The sequence below is a fragment of the Microtus oregoni genome, unplaced genomic scaffold (assembly GCF_018167655.1).
Source record: "Microtus oregoni isolate MIOR12 unplaced genomic scaffold, Mior012 000012F_ref0000307, whole genome shotgun sequence".
Taxonomy (NCBI): domain Eukaryota; kingdom Metazoa; phylum Chordata; class Mammalia; order Rodentia; family Cricetidae; genus Microtus; species Microtus oregoni.
This window is the reverse complement of record NW_024543071.1, coordinates 45,755,892-45,775,662: the sequence shown is the minus strand read 5'-3', so window position 1 is coordinate 45,775,662 and position 19,771 is coordinate 45,755,892. Positions and strand designations below refer to the sequence as shown.

Here is a 19,771-nt window from a genome sequence, read left to right as displayed (position 1 = left end):
GTGGTAAAAGGAAGCATCCTTTGACTTAGGAAATTCGAATTAAAACATCGTTGAGACAAGAACTGACAGCTGCTTCCTGACATCCAGCCATTGCCTGTAACAGGCCCGTGAGTACAAACTGAAACACAGGCGAGTCTTCTTGTTTCTGAGACGTTGACAGAATTTCCCCAGTGTTTAAACATAGTCATATGCCCAGCTATATAAATTTCAGTATAAAAATATTCAGTAGGTTTGAGGTGACACTCCCATTTTTGTGGAAAGTAGATCTTTAATAATTTAGTCCAATCTTACTTTGAGAAAGGGGAAGCAATGATAGCGTTTATGCAACTGGAATTGTCATTTTTACAAAAGATCACATCCACTTTTCTATAAGTCAGTTTTCCTTAATCAGGACTGTCCAACAAAACATTGTTAGCCATTCATGATCTGAATTTGGGGGTATGAAGGAAATTACGGTACACGTTAAAAGTCATGATATGGGACATTTGTTTTGTAATAAATAAGGCAATGGAATTTCTCACTATTAGCCTTTTTAAGATAAGCTACTAGGTCTGCCCTCTATTCCTTCTTCTTAATTCCAGCAAAGATCATTTTTGTTCCAGGAATGTACTTTTTGAGATTATCCAAACACTCTATCAGGGCATCTCCTCCCCAGGTGATGTCTTTGTTCTTTTTGGCATCTGTGTACGAGAATCCAGCCACCTGACCCATCTTCCTCCCAAACAGACTGCTGAGATTTGGTCCAGTCTTATGCTTGCCTCCCTTTTCCACAGTGTGGCACTGGGCACACTTATGAACAAAACTCTTCTTGCCTTTCTCAACATCACCCAGTTTTAATTCACTCCCAGGTGATCAGCACCACAACCACTGCGGCCCAAAGACGTGCATCCAGCTCTCTAGCCCAAAGACACACCGGCCTGCACCTATGTACTAGTGTTGGTGGAACTGCATTTGTTCTTGGAAGACTAATTTATAAGAAAATTTATTGTGTACTTTAAATATGTACAACATGAGGTTTTAGAAGAAATAGACAACAACAATGTTTTTTATAGTGAATCAATTTCACAAGTCCATCACCTCACATATAGTTACTATATTTTGATTTGACATTAAGAGCATCTACAATCCCATTTAGTCTGAATCTCATATAAAGTTCATTGCTATTTTGATATTTATGTTATAAGTTGATCTCCACATTTTCTTATCAACATGAGGGAAATTTTGTAATCCTCTGATACACATACTATCTTTCTCACCTTATGCCTAACCTCCGTGACTAGCATTTTGTTCTCTATTTCTGTGTTTTTAAAAATGGTTTTAAGTTCCATATATAAGTGAATCCATATGTTAGTTTTTCTCTGCCTAGTTTATCTTAGCTGGTATATTAGTCAAGTTCATTAACTTTATAGAAATGGTAAGAACTTGTTCTTGTCAAGGCCAATATTATTACATTGTGATCATACTTTTTATGCCATAGTTTCTTTACTCATTTGTCCATCAACAAACATTTAGGTTATTTCCATATCTTGACAATTTCTGAATTGCCCCACAATGAGTTTGCCTTCATGAAGTAAAGATAGGGTGGTCTTCATTGTATATATGCCCCAAAGAAGTATTTATGGATAAAATGATAGTTCTGTTTTTAAATTTTTTTTAAAGTATTCATACAATTTTTCATAATGGGTGTACCAATCAACAGTACTACTAGCCATACAGAATAGTTCCCCCTTTTCCACACCCATGCCAACAAGGGTGTTTATTCTTTGAGAACTACATTTATATACAATATAAATTGATCATATATGCCCCCACTGCCTTTACCCCCACTTCAACACATCTTTCTCCCAAGCATCAAAAAAGTTAAGAGACTTGTCCTTTGGAAGAGGAGAGTGGGCACATTCCTTGTCTTTTAACTGGCTGTATGTTTAAGCAAGTGGGCTGAAGAAGACAAAAGAGGAGGGGTCTGCTTCTGTAATTGGGGTAAAGGAGGACCCCTTTCCTCTGTTGTAGTCAGCCTTTGTGATTTATGCAATCCGTGTGTTTACCCTGTTAATAGCATCAAAACAGTTCAACTGAGTTATGTTATGGATAAATTCAAGGTTAATCACAATGACTTGAAACTCCAAGTCATGGAAAGGGGAATTAATGTGCCAAGGAAATACAAAATCTTGTTGGAAGAGGGGGCTGCTTGTTGGTTTCTGGCCGCCTCCAGCTTAGCCCCAAAATAATCACACAGAAACCGTATTATTTAAATCACTGCTTGGCCCATTAGCTATTGCTTCTTATTGGCTAACACTTACATATTAATTTAACCCATTTCCATTAACCTGTGATGCATGAGGTCGTGGCCTACCAGCAAAGTTTCAGCACATCTGTCTCTGGTGGTGGCTTCATGGCTTATCCCTGACTCAGCCCTTCTTTCTCCCAGCATTCAGTTCTGTCTCCCTAGCCTACCTAAACTCTGCCCTGCTATAGGTTCAAAGCAGTTTCTTTACTCATTAATGGTATTTAAGCATAAAGAGGGAAATCCCACATCAGAATCCTAAAATGAGACAGAGAAAAATACGTGCAGACTTGCACAGTGCCAGTCGATTGACTAAAGGAACACACAAGCTCTTTTGACTCTCTGTATAGGTAATAGCTACTTGTTTCTCTGGTTCTCCAGTTTGAGCTTCTCTTCTTTCCTTAGCAGAACTCATGACTAGCTGGGAAAATGGTACTGATTCCAAGAACCCGGAGACTGTCAAACTTTCTCCCTTAGTTGTCTCGTATAACGAAGTTAGGACTGAGAATAACTTCCCAATGAACCTTGTCTGTCCTTAGAAAGGTGGATCAAATGTTAATAAGTGTTGTCAGTTTAGAAAGAAAAGCCTCTGCCACCAGGTAAATGAAAATCAAAATTGCATCAAGATTCCTTCTCACTCCAGTCAAAATGTCTAGCCTTAAGAACTCAGACAGAAAATTCTGGCAGCAGTGAAGCAGAGAAGGAACCCTTAGACATTGCTGGTGGCAATGCAAACTAGTTCAGCCACTGTAGAACTCAATGGGATGTTATAGAAAGAAATTAAAAGCACCAGGTGTTTCATCCATACTAAGGCCATAACCAGAGAGTCAAAGCTTACGACAGAGATGTCCGGATGCCTGTGATTCATTACTTCTTTATAATAGCCAAGGTATGAATCAGGGTAGGCAGCCATCAGTGGATGACGGATGGAAGAAATGTGTTATACACATACACACACAGCAGAGCATTGTTTAGTGACAAAGAAGAATGAAATTGCATTACAGGACAATGTATGGAACCGAATGGGATCATCAGTGGAACAGTCAGGCTCACATAGATAAGCATCACATATTTTCTGTCATGTGAATGACAGAGTAAAAAAAGAGGTATTCTGAGAGATTTAGAAGAGAAAAGAGGGTAAAGTGAGAGGAGATAAGAAAGGGTTATAGAGGAGGCAGATACAGCATATCATTTACTACTATGGAAAGTCAACATATATCCTATACATTATGACAATAGCATAACTCAGCTCTTTCGTGGAATTTATAAAAGAATAAAAGAAATATTCTGTTCTGAATATTTTTCTATCTTCACCACAGTAGCCACCAGTTTCTGTTTCCATAAAAGTGAGATTAAGAGTTCTCTTCAATGACTTTCTGTCTAGACTGTTTCTTTGTGGGGAAAGTGGGGGAGACAGACGCCACAGAAGTCTTCTATGTTGCTCATTCTCAGCTAGAAGTCTGCAGTCATAGATACCACTGCAGCAGAAGCTTCCATGACATTTACAAAAAGTGGCAGCACGTATCATGAACTTACACATGGGTTTCTGGAAATAGCACAGGTACCATAGACATCCACATGGCCTCCAGCATCCATCAGCATGGACCACGAACCTCAGCATGGTGTCTGGCAGCAGTTAAGATCACAGACATTACTACAATCCTTGGCTACAGTCTGGACCCCTGGCACCATTATGGTCCTTGACCACAGCACAGGTCATGGACATTGACGTGGCCTCCAGTGGCAACCCAGGCCACAGACATCAGCATGACTTCAGGCAGCAGCACAGACCTTGGACATAAATATGGCCTCCTGAGGGAGCACAGACCAAGAACACAAAATGGTCTCCAGCAGCAGAAAAAGACTATGAAGAAAGGGATTTGTATTGCTCTAACACTGCAGGAAAGTCATTTTCTTTTATGTTATACATTTTAAAAAAGATATGATATTAAGCTCTATAAATCAAACTTCCTGCCTTGTGCTGTTGGTGATATCTGATGGTAAGAATGGGGAGGAAGAGGATATTGCTTACCTAACTGTCCCTTCCCACTATGCTGGCCTATTATTCCTTTGCTTGGCATACTAATGGTAAGTGGGGTGAAGAACAAGGTAATGTTTACAAGAGAGAAGTTCAGAGAGCAAATGTTAGCCTCACCTTGCAGAGCTAGTTCCTACAGCCTGAGACCAGTGAACGAGGGAAGAATTGGATTTCACTAGAGCTAACAACAAGAAGGTTTTGTAAACGTGCCAAGAGCAAGGTTCACATTTCCAGCCCCAGCTCAGTTAATTTTTGCAAGAGGCACATCAACGTTCACTCACTCTTCAGATTCCCACTGAGCCTGCTGCCTTGGAAGGGTCTTTCACCTCCCAGAAGTCCACTTTTACAAATACTTCCTGTGGAGACAGCTTTCCAGGTGAGGATGTGTCTCAGAGCAGTAGATCTGTGGGATGAAAGGGTCTGGAAGCCAAATGAACAATACAGGAACTGTAGGTCATAAAATGTTTTTGTGGGATGCATAAATGATGAGTGGGTTTTAACTGTTCATTAAAATATCTATCTATCTATCTATCTATCTATCTATCTTCTTCTTCTTCTTCTTCATCATCATCATCATCATCATCATCATCATCATCATCATCATCATCTCTTTCTCTATCTATTAATTTTTATTGGGAGCATGTGTACCACAGCCCTTTTGTGAAGGGCAGTGGATAACTCTGAAGAGCTGATTTTCTCCTTTCACCTTTATGTGGGTTTTGGAGATCAAACTCTGGTCACCGAGCTTGTGTTGTAAGTACCTCTGCCTGCTGAGCCATCTCCCTAGCTCATGGTATCAGCTGTGCTCATAGAGCATCCAAACAAACAAAATTCTCCATACCTATTGACATAATGGACTATGTTAATTGCTTCAGTCTGGCAGCATACACACATACACGGCACCCAAAAATTTAACATAAAGCTATGCACTGTGTGTATTTTCTACAAAATTTCACGGTATACCTTAAATATATAAAGCAACATGGTTTGTAAAAGGTCATTATTGCTTTTTAACATTTTCCTCCTCTCAATTAAATGATATCAAAATGATCATACTGAGTGACTCTCAGAATATGTACCAAAAATACACAAGGAAAAAATAGTAATGTCACTTGATGAAACATATAGCATGCATGAATTCTGTAAAAGGTAGTTTGTCAAGTATAATGAAAAATCCTTAGATATTTCTTTTATGCAGTAATAAGGAAGTATTTTATGGTTTTTGGAAGTGGGTGGATATAGAATCTACTGTGTGGTGGTACTGCACTGCTGTTCTCAATCTTTCCAGTTGTATTACAGAGTACTTGGGTTTCTCTGTCCACTACTGGTAAGAGGGTAGCAAGAATACACCCCACGGTGATATCACTTAATCAGATAGCAAGAAAAATGTATTCTCAAGATTGCATCTGAAGACTAGTTTTGAATTTACCTACGTTTTCTTTTAAACTCATCCTTCGCATGTTACTTAGAAGCTATTTTGTGCCCTATATATTCTGATTGTACTTTTAATAGTAATATTATGCCCATATTCCACAATCCTATACCTATATTCACTGTATATCATGCCTGTAGGTATGGTGTTAATGTTTGAGAGTTACCATATTTGCTAGATTGGATTTTACATTTTTTCCCTAGTCATTAACATTGAGGTTCTATTTAGCACATACCTGTGTTTGTATAGCTTTAAAAAATTCTGTTCTGTTGTTTTAAACTGCTTTCATCAGATTAATTTCTATTCCTGGCATAGCAGGGTCAGCAACTCCAGAGTTCAATTAGAAGTTGCTCAGTGCTACTTAAGAATTTGCTTAGAGAGAAAACTATGCAAGAAAGGCAAAAACAACAACAGGCTAAAAATAGCAGCTGGAATGTGACTTGGCTTTAAAGTTTTGTCATTTATATCTAAAAATTTCAAAGTATTTTACAATGAAACATTTTCATCAAGATATGCATTGTTAATTCACATGAGGAGAAAGAAGAGGAGGAGAAACATTATCAAGAAAATAAACAGCACAGTTGAATATTGTTTATATGACCAACTCTCTGCCAAAACACGTTGAATGTTAACCAATCTAATTTTAGCCCCACAAACATTCTATGAGCCCAATGATGCTATCATCCCATCTACCTTTTAAGAAACCAAAGCACAGAGGCTAAGCAACTTCCTGAGTAACACCATTACTGGAGATGCCAGGAGATACAACAGCACACTGGAAACTCTAAAGAATAAAATGCACTTGTTCATGTAATTTAAATCCAATGGTGAGATGAGAAACTGAGAAGGTAAGAGAGAGACTCCTGTGTTCCTCCTGCAAGTCTGGTGCTTCCTTAGGGCTGGTGAGGATGTTAGTGAATGTAAGACTTGGCTAATCATACAGAACTGGCTACTGTTGTTTCTGTCATTAATGAATGTCCGTTCATTATTTCTCTAGGCTAAAGTGTCCTCATGGCTGTTACACTGCAAGGTGCCCAAATGCTGCAGACGCTGGAGAGATCATTGAGGAAGTATCTTCCTGAATCCTTAAAGGTGATCTCAGAAAATGTGAAGGTCAACAAGGAGAGAGTGGAAGTGAAAAAGAGTCTGACATTTATGCTTCACTGTGTGTGTGTGCATACACGTGTGGCGTGTGTGAATGTGTTTGGTGTGATTGATGTGTGTGTAGTGTGTACATGCATGGATAGAATATGTGCATGCATGAAGAGCTCAAGATTGACGTTCAGTGTCTTCCTTGATCACTTTTCACCTTATATGTTAGGACAGGGTTTCTTGGTGAACCTGGAGCTGACCAATTCCATTAGTATAGATAGTCAGGTTGTTCAGGAAATTCCCCTGACTATTCCTTCCAAGCACTGGGATTACAGCAGGATGTCAGCACTACTCGGTACTGTGTGGGTACTGGCAATGAGAACTTTGAACTGGAGTTTATATGTGGAGTTTATTGTGTGGTAAGTGCTTTATCCATTAAGCCATCTTCCAAAATTCTATGCAATATTATTTTGAGCCAATACATATTTCATATTTTTCCAATTTAATTTACATAACTTTTTTCAATATATTGCCACTATATCTGTGTCATTAGTTAAGAATATGGAGATATAGTTAGGTGAGGTAGTGCATACCTTTAATCTCTGCACTTGGAAGCCAATAGGCAGGTGATTCTGTGAGTTCGAGGCTATCCTATCTACATATGCGTTCTGGGCCAGCCAGGAATACATAGTGTGAGACTCAACCATCATAAGAAGACTGTGGTGATATAAAGAAGTAATCTAAACATTATGGTAAGCAAGACTTCTCGAGAGACAGGTGCTTGCCTGCAAGCCTGACAGCCAGGGTCTGATCTCCAGATCCCACTCGGTGACAGAAAAGAACTAAGTCCTAAAAGTTACCATCTGACCTCCACACACATGCTATGACTCATGGATGCCCCACAAATAAAATACATAAATAAAATGCAAGAATATGTGGGATATCTATTTCTTCATATTTCAAAGGCATTGAGTTGCACCACAGTCATGTGCACAGATGGACTTTGCCCTCTGCTGACTGATAAGTTTTTCCATTGCTTCTTTTCAAGAATCATTCCTTAGCAGCACTTGAGATTCCCTGGGGTTTTCCTTCACATTTAGTTGAGGGTACCTATTAATGTTTAATTTGTTCCTTCCAGAAGAATGCTTGCCATGTGAAAATTAAACCATCTTGAGTTGAAAGTTAGAAACAGGTCTGTTGCTCTGAACTTAACGCATATCAGAATATTTTGAACTTGGCTTCCATTTTTTCTCCACAAACCCAGTGCAACTGAGTAGAGACCTTAGAGTTGACTAAACTATGTCAATAGATACAAATGTTTACATGTGAGCTGTATAAAAGCAGCTCTAATGGTGGATTCAGATGCTTTTTTTTTTTAATCAAATGAGGTAAGGTCCACTCCAGTGGAGCTTAAGTATAACTATGTTTATGTGTGCTGTGTATGTGTGTTTGTGTGTATGGTTTATGTGTGTATATATGTATGCAAGTGTTTATGTTTTCTGTGTGTGCTTGTGGTGGTGTATGTATGGACATATGTATGGATGTATTTATGTGGAGTTTTTCTGTCCTGACTGCTTGGTTACAAATAAACACACTGAGGCTTACATTAATTATAAATGCTTAACCTATTGCTCAGTTTTATTACTATCTCTTCAACTTAACTCATTTCTATTCATCTTTGTGCTGCACTGAGGCTTGTAACTATTACCTCTATCTCATTTTGTGTGTCCAGTTACTTCTGCATCCGGCTGGTGACTCCTCTGACTCCACCCTTCCCCCTTCCCATAATTCTCCTAGTCTGGCTCTCTTGTTCAATCTATTCCTCCTCAGCTATTGGTCAATCATCTTTTTATTAGTCAATAGAGTAATACATATTCATTGTGTACCAAGATTACTCTATAACACATATGTGAATATGCATGTATTTGTATATGTATTTCTGTGTGTATGTGTGTTTGTGTGAGTAGTTGTATATGTGTAAAATAGTTCATGTGTATTTCACCTGTTTGTATAATTCTGTGTGTGTTTGTGCTCATCTTTGTGTGTGAGTAGATGAATGTTTGTGCTTGTGTGATTGCATGTGTGTGGCTTAGAGAAAAAATAGTTCCAGATTTCTGTCACTCTATAAGGCATTTTGTACAAAATTATTTAAGACAAAATGAGTAAATTTGGTTCTTACTTTCTCTTATATTTTTGGTTGTGAGCCTAGCCTTTAACGGCTGAGCCATCTCTCCAGCCCTCAGTTATTACTTTCTCTAGCAGATTTTCTACTCCCTTTTATAAAGAAGAAAAATATTATCATTCTATTATTTATAGACTGTTTTGTTTTATTTAATAATAAAAGGCTAATGGGGGAACCAATCCTATTATTTACTACCCAAATAAATCCGTTTCAAATCAAACTAAAATGAAAAAAAACACATTTTAGTAAAGTTCACTGATAAGAGACAAGACCTTCTACGTTCCCTGGAAATCCACAGGTGTCAAGAAATCTCTCAGGGAGAAAGTAAACTTAAATTTTTCTCGGAAATTATATCATTTGATACATTATTTTTTTCATGAGTTATTTTTATGTTGAACAACTATTTTTAGAAATTCTAAAAGCTAAAAGCTATTTTTACATGTTCGCTGATAGGGAATATTAAAATGTAATCTCTCTATTCCTTATGTTAAAGGTGAATGTCAAGCATTTTGAGAACAATCTAGGTGTTTCCCAGTGGTTTTCTTGAGCCCATGGAGTGAGATGAGGTCACTCTCTAGCTTTTAAAAGGGAATACTTAACTCTTTAGTCATACACTAACGCACACATTTTCTCCCAAGAGAAGTCTGGAATATCCTTAAAGGAAAGAGTAGTGAATGAGATCGTTTGTCCTAGATTCTTCCTTGGCTCTTTGTTATCACCAACTGTCACAATTTCACAGGAATGTCTCTGTCCAGAGCACACAAGGTGCTTTTTGATTCATCTTAATAAACTAACCGTCTCACTTCCTTTCAGGTTTATGGGACTGTCTTTCACATGAACCATGGAAACCCATTCAACCTAAAAGCTGTAGTTGACAAGTGGCCTGATTTTAACACAGTGGTTGTCCGTCCTCAGGAACAGGTAAGGAACCAGATGTGAACAAATATGCTTATATGATTATTCATGTAGAATCTAAAAAAAATCTTATCCCAGATTACATGCTTTAGGAGGCCACTTCTTTGTTCCCAGTTACCCAGAGCACAAAATAATCATACAGAAACTATATGATTTAAATCACTGCCTGGCCAATCACTTAAGCATATTGCTAGCTAGCTCTTATATCTTTGGTTAACCTATTTTTATTATTTTATATTTTATTATGAGGCTTGTGGCCTACCAGCAAGGTTCCAGCTGGCAGCTCTCATCTTTCCCCTCTGCCGGATCCATGGCATCTCGCTGACTCCTCCTTCTTCCTCCCAACATTCAGTTTAGTTTTCCCTATCTGTCTCTATTCTGCCCTGCCAAGCCCAAGACAGCTTCTTTATTAACAAATGGTAACCACAGCATAGAAAGGGAAATCCCACATCACCTCACCTTTTCTGTCTAAATAAAAAGGAAGGTTTTAGTTTTAACATAGTAAAATTACGTATAACAAAACAGGTGTCAAACAAGAATTACATATACAATATTTATATTTACTTTATCTTTTATCATAACTAAGGAAAACTGTAACTATCTATTCTTCAACTCCATCAAAGACTCCAGAAGTTTATAAAATTACCTAAGTTAACAGGAAGTGCATTTTAAGCAACTTCCAAAACTAGAATTTAAAGAGACATCTCACTGCCTAGACATTCACCCTAAGTTCTTCTGTACCTTTGGGGCATCCATCTTCAGCCTATAGGCCCATAGTATCTGGCAGACTTTTCCATGAAGTAGGAAATTTCAAAGACAGTTTTGCCTATATTGGCAGTTTGTCAGTCACTTTCTTCTGTGTCCTGCAGAATGTCTGGCAGACTCTTTCATGAAGCAGGAACCCTGAAGGATCTTCTCACATTTACGCAAGTTCAGCAGTCATTTTTCTGTGGATCCTGCATATCCAGTTCATACAGCATAGCATTAAGCAGTTCAGGTGACAGCAGTTTTTTGCCCAAATGGCTAACCAACACCATAAAGAGCCTCTTCGGTGCCCATCATTCTCTTGATGTAGATTGGTGCTGCCAGGAGAAGATGTGTCTCATTGTCATGAAAAGTCTTGACTTTTAAAACACTTTAAATGTCATATCCTCTAGTCTTTGGAAGGTTTGAAGAATACCTATCTGAAATATAACTCTATATACCTAGAAACCTAACTAACATGATTACAAGCTTGACTATTAGAGATGGCTATCTATTAACCTATATTTCTTAATTATATGTTACAATTTTAAATGAACTGCACAAACACAATTTCTTAATCAAAAACAGAAATAAATATATAACAAAATTGACCTTAAATTTTTTGTTGATAGATCCATACCAAAGCAAAGTATTCATTTCTATATCATATCCCCCTTTAAATGTAGAGAAACTTTTATAAAGATTATTTGAGGAATTTGGGTATAGTTCTCTCCAAACTGCTTCCTGCTTTTTGTTGAGCAAAGTAATTTTGGGGTGTGTTCATGGCAACCTTTTGGGGAGTCTTGGTTCATCAAACCACATTAGTCTGGAAAGATTCACAGGTTCTCATCCTCTGTGGAAACAAAAGAAGAACCTCTTTTCCGAAGCAACAAATCCTTTGACCCAAATTCTGACCCAAAATATGATACCTTTAAAATATACATGCTGGTTTAGCTTAGCAGACCATACAATGAAATGTCTCTCTGTAAGTAGCTCCTTCACAGTCAAAAATTTGAAGAAAACACAATAATATACATAATCTAGACTCTTTGTGTATATTCCCATCTCTACATTGCTTATTCTTCTTACTCCATTACTTTTAATACAAGTTTAATACTTATTTTATTATCTTTACTCCTTTAATCTATGACTGTCTGTACTCTTACATTATATTTACTGTCTCTTTACTCTTTTTTTCTCTCCCAAGCCTACATACATTTTTTAATGCACTATGTCTTTTATACATAGAGCTCTTTTATGTTTGAATCTGTCCTTGTGTATCTTAAATCCTTTTCTGTCCAGAAGTGCTTCTTAAAATGCTTAACAGCCTTACTAGGACTAAGGCTGCTTTGCCTTTTGGCTCTGCCTAATCCAACATGGTGGAACAAAGGTCTGTTTAGTGTGAGCCATGCTCACAGCCCCATTTTCAGGCACACAGTGGGTCTATGTTGCCATTAAGAATGTTGTAGCACTAAACTCACAAACCCCATTTAAATGCTCAGTAGCCAGACCACCCAAAAGAGTCAGAGCTGCCTGTGCTGGAGAACCGGGAACTGCTGTTTTTTAAAGAAGCTGCACAGTTCTTTACTGCATCTCTCTAAAAGCAGCCACAAGCCCATCTAGAAAAAAAATTGTGGCTACCAAGAAACTGTGCTAAATTCTGTTCTTTTGTGTCTAGAATTCCTTTTCAAGCTCTCTCAGGTTTTAAGTGGATTTAGTTGACCACATTGGGGCAACATTCTGTTGTAGGAAGCTGCTTGTTCGTTCCCGGCTACCCAGACTACAAAATAATCACACAGAAACTATATGATTTAAATCACTGCTTGGCCAATCACTTAAACATATTTAAGCATATTGTTAGCTAGCTCTTATATATTTGGTTAACCCATTTCTATATTTTATATTTTACCATTTGTCTTGGGACCTACCAGCAAGGTTCCAGCTGGCATCTCTCATCTTTCCCCTCTGGCAGCTCCATGGCATCTTGCTGACTCCTCTTTCTTTCTCCCAGCACTGCAGTCATAAACAATAAGCGATAAGAATTATCTCTTCTTTCTCCATGATAACAGGACATGGCAGATGACCATGATTTCTACAACAATACTTACCAAATCTTCTCTAAAGATCCCCAGAACTGTCAGGAATTCCTGGACTCCCCAGAAGTAATCAACTGGAAACAACATTTGCAGATTCAAAGTAAGAACAATGAGAAATGAGCTCAATCCCTTCTGTCTCTTATCTCACAGGATCTCCATGCTCTCCCTGCCAAGTTCCATGTCCTCAGTCAGATGTCCACAATTTGTGACCTCAAAGTATAAGTCTGTAACATGAGGGCCGGGCTCATTAGGGTTTCTATCCCACCCAGTCCCCCAGCCATTTAGGGCCAGAGAAAATCATACAGAGATCTTGAGAAGATTATAAACTGATTGGTCTATTAGCTCAGGCTTCATATTAGCTCGTATAATGTATATTAACCCATTATTCTTATCTATGTTAGCCACATGGCTCAGTACCTTTTTCAGCAGGATAGGTCACATCCTGCTTCTTCTGTGGTCTGGGCAGGAATGGGAGGAATGGACTTCTTCCTTCTAAGAATTCTCCTGTTCTCATCACCTCACCTCTACTTCTTGTCTGGTTGACCCATTTATACTTCCTGCCTGGCCAATCAGCGTTTATTCAAAATATAATTGACAGAATACAGACAATTCTCCCACACCACTTCCCCCTCTTTTTTTTTAAACAAGGGAAAATATCCATAGTCCATTTTTTGGGAATGTGGGTGTAGTTTTTCAGGCTACTTTCAGCTGTTTGGGGGCAATGATAATCTTATGAGGACATAAAGAAAATTTAGAATTATAATCAAGTCCTGACTGGAGTATCCTGTGAGGCTTGATCATCTCAGGCAGCATCTTGAATCTGTTCTGGATGTAGAACTCAGACATCTGGGCCATCTGTTCCTACTGGAGATTTTTCAGGTGGTCTTCCTTGATCAAAGCTGAGTTTTCTAACTCAGAATGAATCCACAGCCTCTCATTTCCTGTGCAAACAAAAGCAAAATCTCTTCTCCAAAGTAACATATCTTTTGACTTCAATTTTGAAGTCAAGGTATTTTCAAAATGCCTATCTTGTGTTAGTTCAGCAGTATTTATAAGCAAATATCTTTTAGCAGTTGTTGTTCCTTCCTCAGCATTTAAACAATTCAAAAAGAGCACAATAATTTAGAATATCAAGATTCTTTGTGTATTTTTTATCTTTACGTGGCTTTATTTTAACCTCTATTTTTTTATTTTTACTTTTCCTGTTTGAGACAGGTTCTCTGTATATCTTTGTCCTGGAATAACTCTGTAGACCAGGTTGTCCTTGAACTCACAGAGATCTTGCCTCTGTCTGCCTCCCCAGTGCTGGGATTAAAGGTGTCTGCCACCATACCTTGAATTCACAGAGGTCTGTCTGCCTTTGCCTCCCAAACTTTGGAAATAAAGGCTTGTGCTACCACACCTTGAACTCACAGAGATCTGCCTGCCTCTGCCTCCCAGGCATTGGGATTAAAAGTGTGTACCACCACACCCAACTACTCTCTTTTTTTAAGGACTTTAACCTTTAGCCTGCATATATTTTTAACACAGTGTAAACCATTTAGAGGCTTTTTTCATCTTTGACTCTCTTTACTGTATATCTCTCTTTTTTGACCACACAAGTCTTTAATTTACCAAGCAATATGGGTAGGATTAAGGCCGTGGCTTTGATGGCTGGATCCACCCCATTACTTAGCTTTATGTGATTCCAGCCTCATGGCGGAGTTACCAGCTGTAGCCACGTTTATTGCCACAACTCTATGGAGTTTCAAGATCCCTGCAAGCTGCAGTAGTGCACTCAGAAGACACACTCAAATGCTCCATAGTCAGATTGACTTCCTGAAAGAGTCAGAGTTTGCCCTGGCAGGAGGGCCCAGAATGCCAGCATTTTAAAACAGCACAGCTTTTTCCATGGTTCCTTTTTCTGAGGGGCAGGTCACATCCTGATTCTTCTGTGGTCTGGGCAGGAATAGGAGGAATGGGCTTCCTCCTTCCCAGAATTCTCCTGTTCTCATCACCCCACCTCTACTTCCTGTCTTGTTGACCCACCTATACTTCCAGCCTGGCCAATCAGCATTTATTCAAAATATAATTGACAGAATACAGACAATTCTCCCATACCATAAGTCAAATAAATCCTTCTACCCCCAGTTGAGTTTCATTATAGTGTTCTTAACAGCCACATTATGAAACTAGAACAGGGGGATAGGTCAGCTAATATTTGATGTAATAGAAAACTCATAATAAAGAGAATCAACAATTTAGTTTGGGCTTTGCAGGCAGCACATTACTCTTCTCTACTAGATTTGTTCATGTATCATATGGTGATTGGAGAACTCAATACATGTTGCTTCACCATAGGCTCATTCACATGTGTAGATGGTGGTTCTGACTGTCAGTCAATGCCAACTATTGGTTGTGATGATGGTACAATGTGTCTCTGGTCAGCTACCCTATACTAGTTTCTATGCAGCTGGTTTCAAGGTAACTAGGATCAATCAATCAATCAATCAATAAATAAATAAATAATTAAAGTCTCAAGGTCTAACACTGTTAAGCCTCTTTTTGTATAAGTTTATATTCCTATTGATCAGATGGGGTATGGAAGTGAACTACTCCAGGGAACAGATGCAGTGAATTAAATTCCAAATCCTTGCTTCAATAATCTACTATATTGGGGGCTGGAGAGATGGCTCAGAGGTTAAGAGCATTGCCTGCTCTTCCAAAGGTCCTGAGTTCAATTCCCAGCAACCACATGGTGGCTCACAACCATCTGTAATGGGGTCTGGTGCCCTCTTCTGGCCTGCAGGCCTATACACAGACAGAATATTGTATACATAATAAATAAATAAATATTAAAAAAAAGAAAAAATCTACTATATTGTGTACACGACTCAGAAGAAGCTGGCTACCATATTTTATAGCTCATTCTCTTTTATTTTCAAAACTACACGATTATATACCTTAAAAAACTTAGTTCCAGTCTTGGTTCATTCACAAAATGACTATGAATTAATTCATTCCCTGTCATGTCATCATTTTTGTAAGACAGGGCACATTTTGCCCGCCATGTCTATATGGTCGTTCACACAGCAGCATCAACTTGAGCATAATCAAATTCTATCTTAAATCTCACACTTTCTACCCCATTGGAGAGGCCCCACCCAGAACATATCTAGCCATTTCCTCTCTTCTTAGAAGTTCACAATGTTTTCTTATAAACCCATTTAGGTTCCCAGTCTCGCCTGAATGAGGCGATACAAAATATTGCAAACATTCAGTCTTTCCAAGTCAACCGCTCAGAAAACATCCTCTTTGTAACAGCAGAGACAATCAAGAAACTGTTCCCTGACCTGCTGGATCCAAAGAATTTATCTCCGGGTAGTGGCAAGCCCAAGGCCATGTGAGTTTGATCAGAGCTCTTCTACATCTCTCACATCTTTCTTCTCCAGCCCCACTTCCTGAGGCTGGTTGTACTCTGGTCCTTGCTGTCCACACTCTTGTAGATGACCCCACCCACGCTCATGCAAGCAACTCTAATTATATGCAGTTGTTACACTACACACACAAAAGAAATGAAAGAAGAACTTATGGGCAGAACTTCAATAGAGTGGGGACAGTAGAATGAAGGTAGTTAAGAGTGCTTAAAACTAACATATGTGACATATATTTATGGGATTATTAAATAACAAACTTTTAAAAAGTTTGAATTATAATACTGCCAGTAAGATGGTTCATCAATTAAGGACTTTGATGGCCAAGGCTGACTAACTGAGCTACTGAACTCAATACCTGGGACCAACATGGTCAAAGGAGATAACCATCTCCACAGATTCTTCTCTAACCCACAGTCCATGTACATCCATACCCGCTTATTCATCCCCACACAAAAAGTCATTAATTAAGTTAAGAAGGGAAATTAAAAATGATAAGAATAATCTACAGAAGTATAAATCTGACCAGGTTCCTCTCTCTTTTTTTTGCATTATTGTAAAAGTAAAGTTCTCCGTTCACTGTTTGACATTTATTATTCTTGCTCATTTTCTCCTACCACACTGGCCTTTCTGTCCTTCCAGCATAAGTCCATCTATATTCCAGGACTTTGCATTTGCTGCTTCCAATGCTCTGCCCCTCAAGATAATAGAGGTAGGAATAGACTGTACCCTTATATTAACAGGCTTTGCTTTCTTCTTGGACCCTCTATAGCAATCAAGACATGTTTAAACTTTCATCCTTGGATATCACCCATGCTGCCTTGGTGAATAAATTCTGGCTTTTTGGTGGCAATGAGCGGAGCCATAGATTCATTGAACGCTGTATAAAGAAGTTCCCAAGTTGCTGTGTCCTGGGGCCTGAGGGGACCCCTGCATCCTGGACCCTAATGGACCAAACTGGAGAGATGCGAATGGGAGGCACCATGCCTGAGTATCGAAACCAAGGTCTTGTCTCCTTTGTTGTCTATTCACAAGACCAGATTATGAAGAAACGTGGCTTTCCTGTTTATTCTCACACAGACAAAAGCAATATTGCCATGCAAAAAATGAGTTACAAACTGCAACATCTCGCCATGCCCAGTGCCTGGAACCAATGGAAGTGTGTGCCTATGTGAAGCTAGCCTTGAACACAAGATGGTGTTGGGGGGGGGGGACCTGGGAATGTAACTGGATGGCAGACAAAGAATAAAGGTGACCAAAAAGAGAGAATAAATGGAAACCAGATGCAAAGGAGTGGGACTGTCTGTACTCTGGGGAAGCAGTGTGAAAGGCTGACAGATATGCCATAGTTATGTTCATCAGATTGCTCTTAGACTCCCTGAAGTTCATTATCTGAAGAAGGTCTATGTCTTTCAGTATTGAACTCTTCTAATTTAGTCACACATCCTGGATCTATATGACACTCCCTTATCAACTACACAAAGCTCCAAATGGTTCCTCTTGGAAGCCCTAGTACACAACTTGGAGACTTCTGCTAACCTTGCTCGTGATAATGAGATAATGTTTTCTGGCTTCTGTGCCTTATTCCTCTCTGTCTATGGCTTTTCCTTCAGCGATCAGCAAGTGTATTCTCATCAGGTCTTAAGAAAGTAGCCACTCCTTTGCTGGCTGCTTTATACATATATTAAATACATTATACACGAACCATACAGTTTATCAGATTAAACAAAATACACATAAAATAGCAAAGGAAGATAACAAGGAAAAGCCTAATTTTGATTTTCCAGTTCCATCTTAGCCCCAAGAAAATAAAGCAATGTGGCTTTCAAAAACTTGACTTCCCAATCTACTGCAATCCTGTGAGAATAAATAGAATATGTGGTTGGTTGCACAAGTTTTATGCTAAATGATATCGCTTTTATTTCACTGTAGCTACTTAATTACAAATCCTTCCCTTCATTCACATCAATTTCCTTGGTATTTCTTTATAATTCCAAACAAGCTCCTGCTTCAGGGCTTTTGTACTTCCTGTCCCTCTTTGTGGAATACTCCCTGCCTCCACTTAGCTCTCTGGGATGTCACCTTTTCTCTGTCCCAACTGAAACATCTTATAAAATAGTCACTCTCCATGTGTAACATCCACCTCTCCCAGTAGTCTGCATCCTCCTTAGAACAATTCCTAGACTGCATACTGGCTCCCTCTGTTAAATAGGGTAACCATTGATGTAGAGTGTGTCATGTGTTATATGCTTGTATACTTCTAGAGGTACTCAAAACGTATCACCAATTTTCCAGTTTGCTGAGATATTTTGATCTAAATTTTCACTCAGCACAACGATGTCAGTTTGCTAGAATTAAATTGGGAAACTACTTCATATTTATTTATTATACACTTGACTGAAATCATTGTAAAAGTCTGCTTTGGATACAAATTGACAATATGTATCAGTAATAAGTATAGCAAACATTAAATATTCTAATATACTGCATAATGTTCATGTATTTAATTTTGATTATTATGGAGCTTAGTAATACATGCATTCTGTTCATGACAATGTACAGATGTTCAATACTATTGAATAGTACACATCAACATACAGGTATTCAATACTATTGAATAGTACATTTAAAAGGGTATTTAATAATTATTTTACCATAAACTCATTCACATGCGTGCCACCATCTCCCAACAAATAATTTCTGTTTCTTTCCAACCTAAGTTCAACTCGATGAAAAATCAGAGACTCCTAGAGTCTTTTATGTATATAAACCTATCATGTGTGAGCAAAGAGTCTTGGACTTCTTCCTTTCTTGTGTGTACCCCATTTAGTTCAGTCATTTGTTTCATTATTCCAGCTAAGACTTCAAGTATTTTATGCAGGAAAAGAGGAGACAAACTTGTCTTCTTTCTGATTTAGTGGAAATTCTTTGAAGTTTTGTCTGTTTAGGATGATGTTTGAAGTGGGTTTTCCATATGTTGTCTTTATTATATTGAACTGTATCCTGGGTATCCCTATACTTTCAAGTATGTTTTTCAGAAGTGGTAAATAATTTCAAATTCAGTTTTGCATCTCACGAGTTGGTCATGTGGTCTCTGCCCTTTATGAATGTGCTAGATTACATTAAATACTTTAGGTTTGCTGAATCACCTTGCATCTCCTGGATGAAATAAACTTTATCATGGTGGATAATCATTTTTATGTGTTCTTAAATACAGTTTTAAAGTATTTTATTGGCAATTTTGCATCTACAAACAACAAAGATAGTGTCTATAATTTCCTTATAATGGCTATTATTTTGTTTTTGCTTTCTGAGCAATACTGACTTTATGAAAGGAGCATGGGACTGTTCATTTGCTTCTGTTTTACAGAATAATTTGAGGAAAACTGGTAAGTTCTTCTTGAAAGAGTGCTGGAATTCTACATTGACTCCATCTTACCCTGCAGTTTTCTTACTTGGAAATTTTTTTCTTGTGCATCATTACATATAATTGGACCATTATGTTATGAAGGTCAAGCTCATCTTGGTTTACCATTAGTGGGTCATGTGTACTAAGAAATCCCTCCATGTTTTAG

General features: G+C 38.3%; 1 protein-coding gene and 1 pseudogene across 1 annotated transcript; one reads left to right on the top strand and one right to left on the bottom strand.

The window, feature by feature from the left end:
• Positions 1-462: 462 nt before the first annotated feature.
• On the bottom strand, positions 463-4,010 carry LOC121454730 (annotated as a pseudogene).
• Positions 4,011-4,556: 546 nt separating this feature from the next.
• Glyat (glycine-N-acyltransferase) lies at positions 4,557-19,377 on the top strand. The gene is made up of 6 exons (XM_041661526.1): positions 4,557-4,698; positions 6,752-6,846; positions 9,842-9,949; positions 12,757-12,883; positions 15,994-16,165; positions 16,969-19,377. The coding sequence occupies exons 2-6, from the start codon at positions 6,766-6,768 to the stop codon at positions 17,369-17,371; spliced, it is 891 nt and encodes a 296-aa protein (XP_041517460.1). The 5' UTR covers positions 4,557-4,698; positions 6,752-6,765; the 3' UTR covers positions 17,372-19,377.
• The last annotated feature ends 394 nt before the right edge of the window (positions 19,378-19,771 follow it).

Coding starts and splice junctions, on each gene's coding strand:
- Glyat (XM_041661526.1), top strand. CDS start 6,766: ATGGCTGTTACACTGCAAGGTGCCCAAATGCTGCAGACGCTGGAGAGA. Junction 6,847..9,841: donor ATCTTCCTGAATCCTTAAAG/GTGATCTCAGAA, acceptor ACTTCCTTTCAG/GTTTATGGGACTGTCTTTCA. Junction 12,884..15,993: donor ACAACATTTGCAGATTCAAA/GTAAGAACAATG, acceptor AAACCCATTTAG/GTTCCCAGTCTCGCCTGAAT.